The 12,736-nt window shown below is 37.0% G+C and overlaps 1 protein-coding gene across 1 annotated transcript in view; it reads left to right on the top strand.

The window, feature by feature from the left end:
* The window catches only part of LOC307010109 (protocadherin-15-like), a 225,684-nt gene that overhangs the window by 191,041 nt on the left and 21,907 nt on the right, over positions 1 to 12,736 (top strand). The window contains exons 31-32 of the mRNA XM_079634508.1: positions 4,681 to 4,899; positions 9,958 to 10,071. Coding sequence (XP_079490634.1) covers positions 4,681 to 4,899; positions 9,958 to 10,071 — 333 coding nt within the window. The remainder of the gene's footprint in view (positions 1 to 4,680; positions 4,900 to 9,957; positions 10,072 to 12,736) is intronic.

Below are 12,736 nucleotides of genomic sequence, written 5' to 3'. Positions count from 1 at the left end.
AGTTCGTAAATTGTGTAAAGGTGTCAAAACAGTGGCAGGAATCCCTCCGTCACATACACAAACGAAAATCTGCTGCGATGAGACGTGGTTCTGATGCCTGTTCTGAAATGTGATGATGAATATGAATTTGCGAATATATGCTTCATCGCGAATATGACGAGATCAAACAGATTTGTTTGAGCATTCTATCCTTTTTAGGGTTGCGTCTTGTGACATCATGTCTCGGTTTTGGTTCGTTTACATGTGTTTGGTCCATGTTGCGTTCATATTTCATTCGAACCACACAAGTTCGTTTGGAAGCGGATCGAGACCCATCTTTTCAGCAGTCTCGGCCCGCTTTGTTTGGTGCGCACCAGGGTTCGGATCACCGTTTACACTTAACTGAACTGCACTAGAGCATTCGCACCAGGGTTTGTTTTAATCGAAGTGTGTAGAAATGTGAACACACCCTCAGTTATATGGGGACATACTGTTCTTTAGACGTTGTGTTTGTGTGTGTGTACTGTATGTACCTTCCTGGCTGAGAACAGCAGACTGCAGATTTTTTCACCTTTCTCCTTTTTATATGTTCTGCTGGAGACAAGGTTGTTTTCTTATGTCTCGGGTCATAAAAATCAAAATCTGTTTCGCAAAGCTTTAGAGTCTGAGCTGCACCTCAGCGTTCACAAAAGTTCCCTTCACAAAACGAGTTTCTTTGTCCAGAATCCATCTGGTCTCTCTCGGTAGTGTTTTGAATAGATAAATCAAGTCATCCTGCTGGTTAGAAGCCCACTGACTCTGAAATACGATAAAGACAGTCAGCCATGGTTGAGCACGTTCACACTGCGTGTCTGTAACAGCGTGAATGTTGTTTCTCTTCCTCCACAACAGGGACATGATTCAGAGAGATGAAGGACTTGGGGGTGAAATCACAGGTTAAATCGGGAATATGAAACATTCCAGGAGCTTTCATTAAAAAAGAAACAAAATATTGTCAACATGTCATGAATGCTACAGTTCAGCTTGAGTTTGTTCCATTCTGTCTCCAATTAGTGGAACATTTAGCATTTAAAGTTTTAATAATTAATTATTATTTAGGGGCCAAGCACCGAAGGTGCGTAGTCATCTATTGTAGTCGTTGGTGCTCTTATTATTCTTTTGCTGCTTCTTCCGCTCTTGAGTCTATGGCAACCCATAGAACCGCTTGTGGGAAAGTTATGAAATTTGATACACAGATCCAGTCTCTAACTCAATCCCTCTAGCGCCTCTACCTGTCCAAAGTTTCACTCATGCTTATGCTAATAACTTTTGAACCGTAAGGGCTAGTGACGAAATTGCGAGAGAGCTCATGGCGATTCGATTGCACTCTGATGTAATTTCCGTCATAAAAAGTCATTTTGAATTTTGCTTTCTCAAACTCGTTCTAGACGGTTTGTCCAATTTTCACCAATTTTGAACCCGATCATCTTCATCTTGCAAAAGGTTATGGAATTCAATTTGTATTAATTTAACTGTTTTTGAAATTTTTTGTAACGTTCGTGAAAATAGACATAAGGCCATATCTCTGCAACGCTTTATCGTATTCAGACCAAACTTGGTATGTCATCATAAACATGATCTGAGACGGCATGCTGCGTTTTAGCCCATCGCCACCTACTGGTCCGGATATATAGGAAAAATGGCTATTTATGCTTCTGAACGGTATGTACAAAAATCATAAAAGTGGTCTCGTTAGATTTGGGGAAGCATGCCGAGTCGAATGATATCCAACAATATCCAATGATATCCTACATCGAATGATATCAAGACGTTGAGCCAAATGAGCCGTTGATATCGGCCATTTTGAATTATGTAAAATGCTGTATTTTATGAACGCATTAGCGTATCGTTATGAAACGTGGTATGAGTCATCGGCACCATTCCATGGAGGTACTCAAAAGGTTTAGAGACAGCGCCACCTTGTGTCCCAAAAAATGCTAATAACTTTTTAATAAATTAGCCTATTGTAATGAAACCTAATAGATTCCTTGGGCTATGCCGAAAACATAGATATCAAATTTGCCATATTTGGATCAAACCTCCTTTTAGCATTTATATGTTTAATAATTCCTTGTATTAAAGGTGCTCTAAGAGATCTCGGTTGGCGTAACCTCTTGTTGATGTTTGAATTATTATCAAACAAAACGGAGGCTAGCTAGACCCTCCCTCCTCCTCATCCACGCAATAACCCCCCAAACCCCACCCCACATCATTCTTGTCGGTTATTGGCTGGAACAGTTTGTTATGTTTCGTGGTGCGGGTCGCTCTGTTTATTGCTCAGTTTGTTTTTGCTGCTGTTTGTGGAGCTTGGGCTCTCTGCAGAGACCGCGTTTTTTTACAGTGTGTTCAGGGGACAGGCAGCTAGCGGATAGTGAGGAGATGTTTGCGGTATGTGAAAAAAAATGTTTTGGCCTAAAAAACGCGCGAGATCGCTTAGAGCACCTTTAAGCATTATTCTTTCTTCTATAGCCGCATGAAACCAACACTCATAATAATGGCTTTATTTTATTTTTAATGGAATCACCGATAAGATTTTTTTTTAAAGATTTTCCTATATATTTTAAATTGCATTACAGTTGTGTTGCAGTATCACTGGATATTGTATATTATACCCTTCAAGGATAATTATGAGGTTTTTGGAGATATAGGACATTTAGGACATAAATGTATTATATAGTAGGCCTATTGTATATAGTCCCCATCATTTCTAGCTTCCTAGAAATGTTCCTAGAAGCTATGTTTCCTAAAGGTACACCAAGTAATTAATTCCACTTAAAAATGTGATTCCAGTAATAAGCTTGGAAATGAAGAACTAATGTTTCTGTTTTTAATTTTTTAATTGTAGATAAAAACGTGTTCAACTTATGGCAGTCTGAGCAAATACTGACCTGGTTTAAAGCACATATAAAGGGATATACTTAACAGAAAATGTAAAATTATGTCATCATTTACTCACCTTCGTTTCATTACAAACTTGTACAACTTACTTTCTTCTGCACAATACAGAATAATATATTCTGAAGAATGTATTGGCAATACAAATTAAAGTCAATAGGGACAAAAAAATATATTTTTTATACATTATATATTGAATAAATTTTTCAATATCTTCTTTTGTGTTCCACAGAAGAAAAGCTATACACAACAATAACAATAAGAGACAGTAAATGTTCTATCCCTTTAAAAACTTGATCTGATGGAATGTGGACAGCTCTAAATACAGGTGTAAATAGGTTGTAAATTCCAAATAGCAACAAAGTTACTTGGTGCACATTGAGAAACAAAATCTATTCATCCTCATTTCTTTAAATCTGAAAGAAAACTCCTCAGATGTTGTGAAGCTCGTGTGAAGCTCTGTTTGACCACATAGATCAAACACATGCAGTCTTTCATCAGTCTTTAAACCTGGATCATCGATTGTGTTTGAACAGTCCTGTTTACTAGGTGCTTCTGTTGAAGTGTTCTGTTGCAGGAGGGCTAATTGGTCTGCCAGGGATACTTATGAAGTACTTAACAAGCAGGTCTATTTAAACATTATTGATCAGCAAAATGTCAACAAAGGCAATACTTTTTAGATTTCACATCAGCTGGAGAGAAAAGCACTCTTGCTCGGTTTTGAAGTGGCTTTAATAATTAGCGCTATATCAAGATATAAAATTATAATAACTCAGGATGATACACAGTCAAGCCAGTGCAGGGGAGAATGAGGATTTCCGCATCATGTTGCCTATAGTAACCCATAAGATGAACTGGAAAAGGCTAAATACTGCTGAGCGGATGCTGTCCTCATTAGCAGTATTCTTGGCTCCTGCTTCTGTGCTGAAGATGCTTTTCATTGACACTGAATGTTGTCAACATCTAGCTGTCAATCATCTCAAGGCTGTCTTAGTCAGTACAGTATAAACGTAATGTGTGGGTGAGCACAGTATTGTATCACCATGAAAAGGTGCTGACCGTACATATACAGGTACATATTTGTGTTTGGAACAGATGGAAATTAAACATACCATATTGTTTTATTGTTTTATTTTACAATTACGCTTTTCAATATACAGTAGGCTTACACTGCCCGAAAAAAAACCTGTTTTTAGCATGTTATGTTTGGAAACAGTTCTTCTAATCCTATTATTGGAGAAATTAGCTTTTCATTTCTTAAACAACCAAGACACATCATGACCATATTCCAGGATGTCAAGATTTTACCATTATTTCATATTTTGAGCCTGTGAATCTTGACTTTGTCATCTTGGAATATGACCATGATGTCTTCCTACATGGTTGTTTAAGAAAAGAATAGCAACACACTCCATCAATTAGTGTTAGAGAAGTTGGCAAACATATAACATGCTTGAAAAGTATTCACTGCAATAATGATCCAGTCATAGACTCCTAAGCATTTGGCTTAAATCCAATTATTATTATTTTGGTTGGACAGTGTATTTAAATTGCATCACTATAGTTGCATTTTTACTGAATACCCACCTGAAAAGTTTGTGCTACTTTGTGCTTTTTTTGTGCTCATGCACTGTTATATAAGTTTTTTGTGTGATTATGATATACTGTGCAGGTACATATTTGTATTAGGAGCAGTTTGAAATTTTAAGTATTCTCTAAAAATGGAAATGTCTTTGAAATGAATATGTGCAAACGTGTATATGACAGGTTCCTGGATGGGAAGATTCTGGACATCAATAAAGAGTTCCAGCCGTACCTGGGCGAGGGCGGGCGGATTCTGGAGATCCGTTCTCCTGACATCGTGGCGAGTGTGAAGAAGGCTGCGCAGGCGGTGGGCTACACAGAGGGGGCGCTGTTGGCGCTGGCCATAATCATCATTCTGTGCTGCATCCCTGCTATTCTTATCATTATGGTGACATACAAACAGTGAGTACGATATTCTTACTTTTCGAATGTCAGTCCTCTCAATGACAATCAGCCTCATAAGTCACATATTTCAGCTTTTTAAACAGCTTATAATGATAATGATTTATTCAGTGCAGTTTGATGCATGTAGTTACATCTTCTAGTGTGCTCAAAATTAATTTACTTACTACTTAATTTACTTGCAATAAAATGTGCAAATAATATTAAGTAGTAGTAGCAGCAGTAGATCCAAAATGAGCGGGTGCCTGCGGTCACCCGCGGTTACCCAATATTACGAGTCATCCAAAAATATTTTTAATGATATTCGGGTCGCGGTCGGTCAGGTCGTTTGAAATAAAGATGCCAATTAAACCTTTGCAATGTATATAGTACTAGACACAATTTTCTATGAAATACATATTGTCTGAATAACTGGCGCGAAGATGCCGGACGAGCTCAGTCTGCAGGCAGAGATGAAAGTGGGAAATCCTTATTTACCTTTTGAATGTTAAGCGCGTTATTAACTTTTGTATAAAAGCTGACGCGGGACAAAATGCCCGATTTCCCAACACGTTGAACTGAGCAATGCCATTGTGCCATTTTAATAGGCTACTTTTAAACGTATATAGTTCAGTAATGTCAGTTTTATGTATTTTCTGAGAGGGGGTGGGATTTTTGTTGGGAAAGTCGGGGTAGAGACGCACACTTCGATTAGACTGGATAAACACATGCAGCATCTTAATTGTTAAGAAAATGAAATGAAATAAATGAATAAATCAAGCCTTTATTACAAAACACTAGGCTATATCATACAGCATTCAGAAAAATGCTTCACCCGCACCCCTAGTTCCTACGTCTATGGCCCAATGACGCTACGATGAGCATTTACTAGCTACTTTTAAAAAATGCGGGTCAGGAAGCGGGTCGGGTACAATATTTTCTTTCTTTTTTTTTGCGGTCCGAGTTGCGGGCGGGTTAGTTGTTTATACATTGACCTGCGCATCACTGATTCGGGTACAGAAATTGAATAATCAAATGTTAAGTACCACTTCATAGTCTTCACTGTGATATTAAATATAAAATCACAATAATTCATATTTGTTAATATAATTAATTAATTAATATTAATAATTGATTTTCCATTTGTTTTTATGTTGTTTGATTAACATTAATGACACTGAAGGCAGCAGGAATATTATGCTGCTGTCACTTTAAGACCGAATGCACGGATCTAATATAATGATACACATCTGTTTTCTTTCTCAATTATTTACGTTCGCATAAGCCATACGTGGCTGTGTTTATGAGGATACTCACAGAGACGGGCGTTTTGACAATTTAGAGTGTACGTGTCCGTTCAAGCACAAATAGATGCGGAAGAGAATGGCATTCGGTGTTCGTGTGCCGTCTGTGCTGCTCTGTGTGTGCGCGTCTTGAATGTTTAAACTGACAGTGATAACATTTCACTCTATGTAATTGTAATTGTAATGTTAAACTTTGCAATTAACACGAGAATCGCGTGCGTTTCAAACCGTGGCGACCTGTCCGTACAGATCATATGATCCTTATTGACATTGCACACCCTGCGATGTGACTATCGATGCTAAAACTATATATCGTGCAGCCCTAATTCAAAACGGCAAACAGTTTTTAGTTATTTTACATCTCATTTCGACAGTTACTTTTTGAGAAGTTTGAGAATCTGCAAATGTGAATTTTGTTTAGTCAAAAGTTAACTATGCGACTATTAGACCTTTAGCAGTTAAAATGTTATATATATATATATATACCATTTTAACAAATATACCCGTGCGACTTGTGACTGGTTTTGTTGTCCAGGGTCAAATATACATATATGTATATGTGACCCTGGACAGCAAAACTAGTCACAAGTCGCACGGGTATATTTGTGGCAAAAGCCAACAATATATTGTATGGGTCAAAATTATTGATTTTTCTTTTATGCCAAAATTCATTAGGATATTAAGTAAAGATCATGTTCCACGAAGATATTTTGTAAATTTCCTACTGTAAATAAATAAATAAAATATTTTTGTGAGTGGATGCTGCACAATCGTGATCATACAGTAAATTGAAAACTTTAAAGGCGTCACATATATAAAGACAGAATATTTATTGTACGTACAGTTCTCTACAGTACATCTATTTGTAACCTCTGAGGTTCAGAGAGCGTTGAGGACAGGCTGGAAAAACACACACAGTAGGTGAGGTAGATGGGTATTGGATGCCAGGTATTAAAATGTATTTTTTTCCCCAGTAATTAACCATGCTAACAGGCTAATCTCCCAGCCAGCTCTGTGTGAAAACAGATTAATTATAAGCGTTTGTGACATATCCCAGGCATTCGATCCATCCGTCACATCTCATGAAAGCCTAGCATATGGGCCTGCTCTCCACACACTGCACACTCCTCTGAGACGGAGAGAGAGCGTGAGTGTGGTCCTGACCTTCTGCACACACCGATGAGTCCGTCATCAGCTATTGTGTAAATACATAACAGATGGATAATCACAGAGCGAACACAAACAGCTAAGCACACACATCTACGTGTGAAGCTCGCTCTCGCACGCGCACACACGCACGCATGGCTGCATTCAGATGTTTTTACACATATTAAAGAGTATATGGCGGTTAGACTCTTGTATTAAAGGTGAAGTGACTGTAATTTAATTTGGTTGTTTGCAAAAGATGTGTAATGGGAGACACAGGTGTTAGCTTGTATATCACAGCACAGCACTATCTTCTGAGTAATTGCATTCTGGTTAAATAAATAATATTGAGACGGCCATGTTTTTGATAGCCTCCAGGAAGCCTATAGTCAGGACGAGAGCGTGTGTGTGGAAGAAATACAAAGATAGGAAGGAGAATGGAGTGCGAGGTTAACGCCGAGAGCCGTATTGTTTCTCAACTGTAGAGATGCAGGATTCACCGGGGTTATCCTGTACTCTTATCACATTTTACAGCATGAATTATGCACACCTGCAGCTACAATCACAACAATTTCAGTGGGCTGCATGATTCAACACTAGGAGCATTTTCTGGCCTGCGAAATTAGAATTTGGACTCATCTTCATTTATATAGCGCTTTTAACAATGTTGATTGTTTCAAAGTGGCTTTACGGTAATAAACGGATAATTTAAGGTAACAGATTGTTTTGGCTTTATAGCGGTTCTTGAATAAAGATATTTTCCAGCTAAAGTTAGTTTTGATTGATTCACTTCCGTCGCAAGGATCATTAGTTATTAAATTAACCGCTAAGACGACACCGTTCTCTCTACACAGACTTTAAACGCGAACCTGTGAGAAGTGCTGATGGCGCTCACGTGCGCATTAATAATTAATTCTATTGTTATGCGCATTTTAATATATGTGCGCAGGTTTGTAATTCGCTACAAACCAAGCCTTAATAAACTACTTATCTGGCCTTAACATTTTTATACAGAATTTTATCACTTCGGGGTAGATACGCGAAACCGAAATTATCCCGACAACGCTTTATCTGTAGAGTGGTAAAGGGATCCTCCATAGGGAGAGGCTAGTTGGCACTTCAGCACTGCGTTGACATCGGGTCCAGGCGAAGGTCCTTCGTCAGATCTGGATACAGCCTGGATCCGGCAGGCTGCGGGAAAACCTCGGGATAAACAAAGATACTAAAATTAGCATAGATGCCATTCTTCTTATGATGTAGTACATCAGGATTTAAGGAAAGTGTTCCCAGTTCCGGCTGACCTAATCTATGCAGCCTAACATTGAGTTATAGAAGTCTATAATGTATTATGTGAATGCTAGGTCAAAGAGATGCGTCTTTAATCTAGCTTTGAACTGACAGTGTACGTAAATTACAATTAGTAACATCAGACTTAAAACATATTATGTTATATTATTTTTTATTATATTATATTATATGTAAAGGATTAATGTATATAGCGAGGCGGTTGTTATAGCGAATACAACACCGACAGGCTGATCGGGACTTGAATCAGCCTGAAGGGGTTGTATTCGCTATAACAACCGCCTCGCTGTATATATTATCCCACTTATTACACGGCTACCTACCAAATACATCAATAATTTGACACAAAATATTGATTTAAAAAGGAGTTTATTGGTTTAAAAACGGCTGTATTGCTTCCGTTAAAGAACACCGTTTCCATGGCAACGCTCTGTTTTTCATGGCAACGGTGTGTTATACTTAGCAGAGGTCTGTTATCAAGAAATAACAGACCGCATTCTACATTAGAATTTAAGCATTATATTATATTATATTATTTTAAGACTACACATCCACTGTAGGTTGGTTTATTATGTAATATAATATAATATAATATAAATATAATATAATATAATATAATATAATATAATATAATATAATATAATATAATATAATATAATATAATATAATATAATATAATAATATCGCATCGTATTGTATTGTATTGTCCATCCATTGTCCAAACTGCATCCCCTCTGTGGGGTTGTGGGTTTATTATATTAATACTATATTGTGTCATTTTTTTTTTTTTTTTTTTTATTCCTGTGCCAAATTATCTAATAATTCTTCTTTCCTCTTCCTCTTTCCCTGCCCTCCTGTTGCTGCATGTGGACTCTACACTCAGATTCAAAGAGTAAGTTCAAATTCTTCTTTTTGATGAATTATTTGCCGGAGACTGTGTGCTTTTATACCCTCGTTATACGGTTCAGTCCTTTAAAAAGGGAACATATGAGTAGAGTGCATGAATTGAGATGAGGAGCAAAGGACATACTCACTCCAGCCCTCTGTGATTCCGATAGCGATGCCTTTGAAAATGAACAGAAATGACTGGTTTCATGACCTCACAGAGAACAAAGTGAGCCAGGTTCAGTTCCCTCCTAATAAAACACCTCATCCTAGTGTAAAAGGTGCTGAATATCCCATGATATTTTGCAATGCATGAATAAAAAGTGCTGGAAAAGATCACATGAGAGTTGCCGGAGCTCCAGACCTCATATCCTCCAGTAATAGAGCTGAAATGAGCCCTTTGAAAGAAGGAAACTCACTCTTTGGGGGTGCTTTACAGGAGGCAGGCCGAGTGTGCCAAAACTGCCCGGATCCAGATGTCACTTCCTACTCCCAAATCAACAGGAGGTGGCGCTCCGACCAATCTCTACGAGGAACTGGGAGACGGCGGCATGTAAGTCACCTGTCCTAAACAATATACACCTTCAGCCTTCAGAAGAGACAGCAGAGAGATGATTTACGAGATCTGTGTGTGCTTGTGAATATTTACAGAAAAGGAGAAACACGTTTTGGGTGAGTGTGTCTGTAGGAAACTAGAGAATAGTTCACCCCAAAAGAAATCAATTTCTGTCGTATATTTCTGTCATCGTTCCAAACAATCATTCCAATAACCATCCGAGATGTGCTCACTGGACATTTAGTGCAGCAGGAGTCCAATGCCAAGCTAAAGGCTGTTGTGAGTGGAATGAAATGTTAATAGATTAAAAGATTATAGCCACAGCACAGCATCTGCGTCCCTCAGGTAAAGGCTTTTAAAGTGCTTTTGATTTAATGCAATCAAAACAAATGCAGCTGCTAACACAAATAGACAGCGAAAAAGACGAGGTTTTGTATTGAATTCATTATAATAGATGCTGAACTGCAGTTTAATACCATCAACAGAAAGGAACAGGACATAAGGGCAGGATTTGTTTGCTTGTTTATCTGGGTAAACAGTTTGTTCTTTTGTTGGATATGAATAATAACATAGCCTGTCAGCAACCTTACAAAATCATTTTCTCTCTGTGACCCTCACACACACACATATATATTTTCAAAATTATATTTTATTATAAGAAATTGAAGCCTATTTAGAAAAAAAGGGTATTTATCATGACATTCTATCTGATACGTCTTGATGGACATTAAAAAAACATTTTTTTAATGAGAATCATTTTTAATTTTTTTTCCAGATTTTTGTCTTTTCTAATTTAATTGTAATTTCAGTTAAAGTTGCAGTATTTTTTTATTAAAAAAAAATTAAGTTATAGACCATATAGTTTTATTATTTTATAGTTTGGGCAATTTTTGTGCATCAAGATAATTAACTCAATTAAAATTATAAATGTTGATTTTGTAACTAGCTGAAATAAAATTAGTTTAAGTTTTTGTTATAAATATTTTATTTCAGGTAACTGTAATGTTTAAATAATGACATTACTTGTAATGACAAGTAACATGTTTTTATGGTTTAGTTTTAGTTTTCATTAACTATATAATAACCTTGCTGTGAACAATGCAAAACAACAACAACAATTAGACACATTATGGTAACAAGAAATTGTAGTGCAAGTACATCTTAATGGTCCTTAAATACTTGTCATTTTCTTTATTTAATGTTATTTTTCAATTGGTTTTGGGGTTTTGCATGTACTGTATCTTAATGCTCATTTATTTACATGTGTAATGAATGGTTGAACGGATGAGTGGTTGCATTTCCTCTCTATTTGCCTTTTGTGTCTCTTGGGCCTCTTTACATGGGATGTTAACATGCTTTCCATATTTAGAGATATCTGGATATTATTTAGCTGGATTGCATTTATTCATTGCACTTACAGTGTGAATACTTACAGTATTACTTGCATAATTATACTGTGTGTAAATAACAAAAACACATTTGCATTGGTGTAAAAAGCATGCTTTTGTGTGCATTTACAGTACTCTGACTTTTAATGTGGTCAAGTTTCTGATTCAGTCACTGAAAATGCATTTTAATGCCAAATGTGAACAGGGCCTGCCTGTGTTAAATTGTTATCATATCCCTCTGTCTACATGTATTTTTCCTCTCATGTTTCATTCATTCTCATCTTCTCCCTGTATTTTCCAGGCTTGGACTACAGTGAGTAACATGAAATATGCTGCATTGCTCTGCAGTGTTCTTTCTTACAAATCTGCTATCTATTTTAAAATCCCTCTTGACTCACATTTGTGGTTACTAGTCCCTTTGTAGCTGCTCTTGTATTTTTTTTTACCATTTAATCTGTTATGCCTCGATTTATGTAAAATTGCATATTGAAAAGAACATTTTGATATTATAAAAAAAAAAAAAAAAAATGCACTTATCCGTGTGTGTAGCTGCATAGCAGATTAAAGCTTGAGTAGTTTAGCTAGATAAAGCCTTCGCCTCCGGCTGTAGTGGTTCCTCACAGTTTTCTCCACAAAGCAAAGAAATACACTTCTCGTCCTTCACTTTGAGACTCGACGTTGTAACAGATCATTTTAAAGTTTGAACAAAGATTATCTGAACAGATTTATAAGTGGTTTATGAGTGCTGGTATAGGATCTTTGCGCTTCATAGCTGGCAGTGCACAATTTAGATTTTTGGGTACACTGATCCTGCTTGAATTCATCATATTAACTCTGCATTCCATTCAAGGTCGGATGTAGGATATTCCTACTGTATCTCTGACCATGTCTCAGATGATGACGTATAAGGAAACAACATGGCAGTGCTAGCCTTTGTTTTGCAGAGTACAACAGGGCTAAAGGCACATTGTACAGGCCCCAGTATACTCATGGCCACGTTCTTTTTCATTCTTCACATAGGGGTATAAAAAAGTCTGAAAAACTTGACCATCGGTATACTGTTATCGAACATCATGACACCATCAACACTGCTGAGAGCAGCATTAGGTGAATATCTAAATATGTGCTGCACACTTTCATTTCAACAACAAAATAAACACACAACAAAAATGACAGTGGTAAGAAAACGATAGTTAAGAAAGCATCTGATCATAAGATGTTTATATATTTGCACACGCTCCGCAATTCCGCAAACAGATTTAGAGTATTAAACT

This window comes from Phoxinus phoxinus (genome assembly GCF_949152265.1).
Source record: "Phoxinus phoxinus genome assembly, chromosome: 14".
NCBI lineage: Eukaryota > Metazoa > Chordata > Actinopteri > Cypriniformes > Leuciscidae > Phoxinus > Phoxinus phoxinus.
Note: the sequence above shows the minus strand (reverse complement) of the source record. Positions and strands in the feature narration are given on the sequence as shown.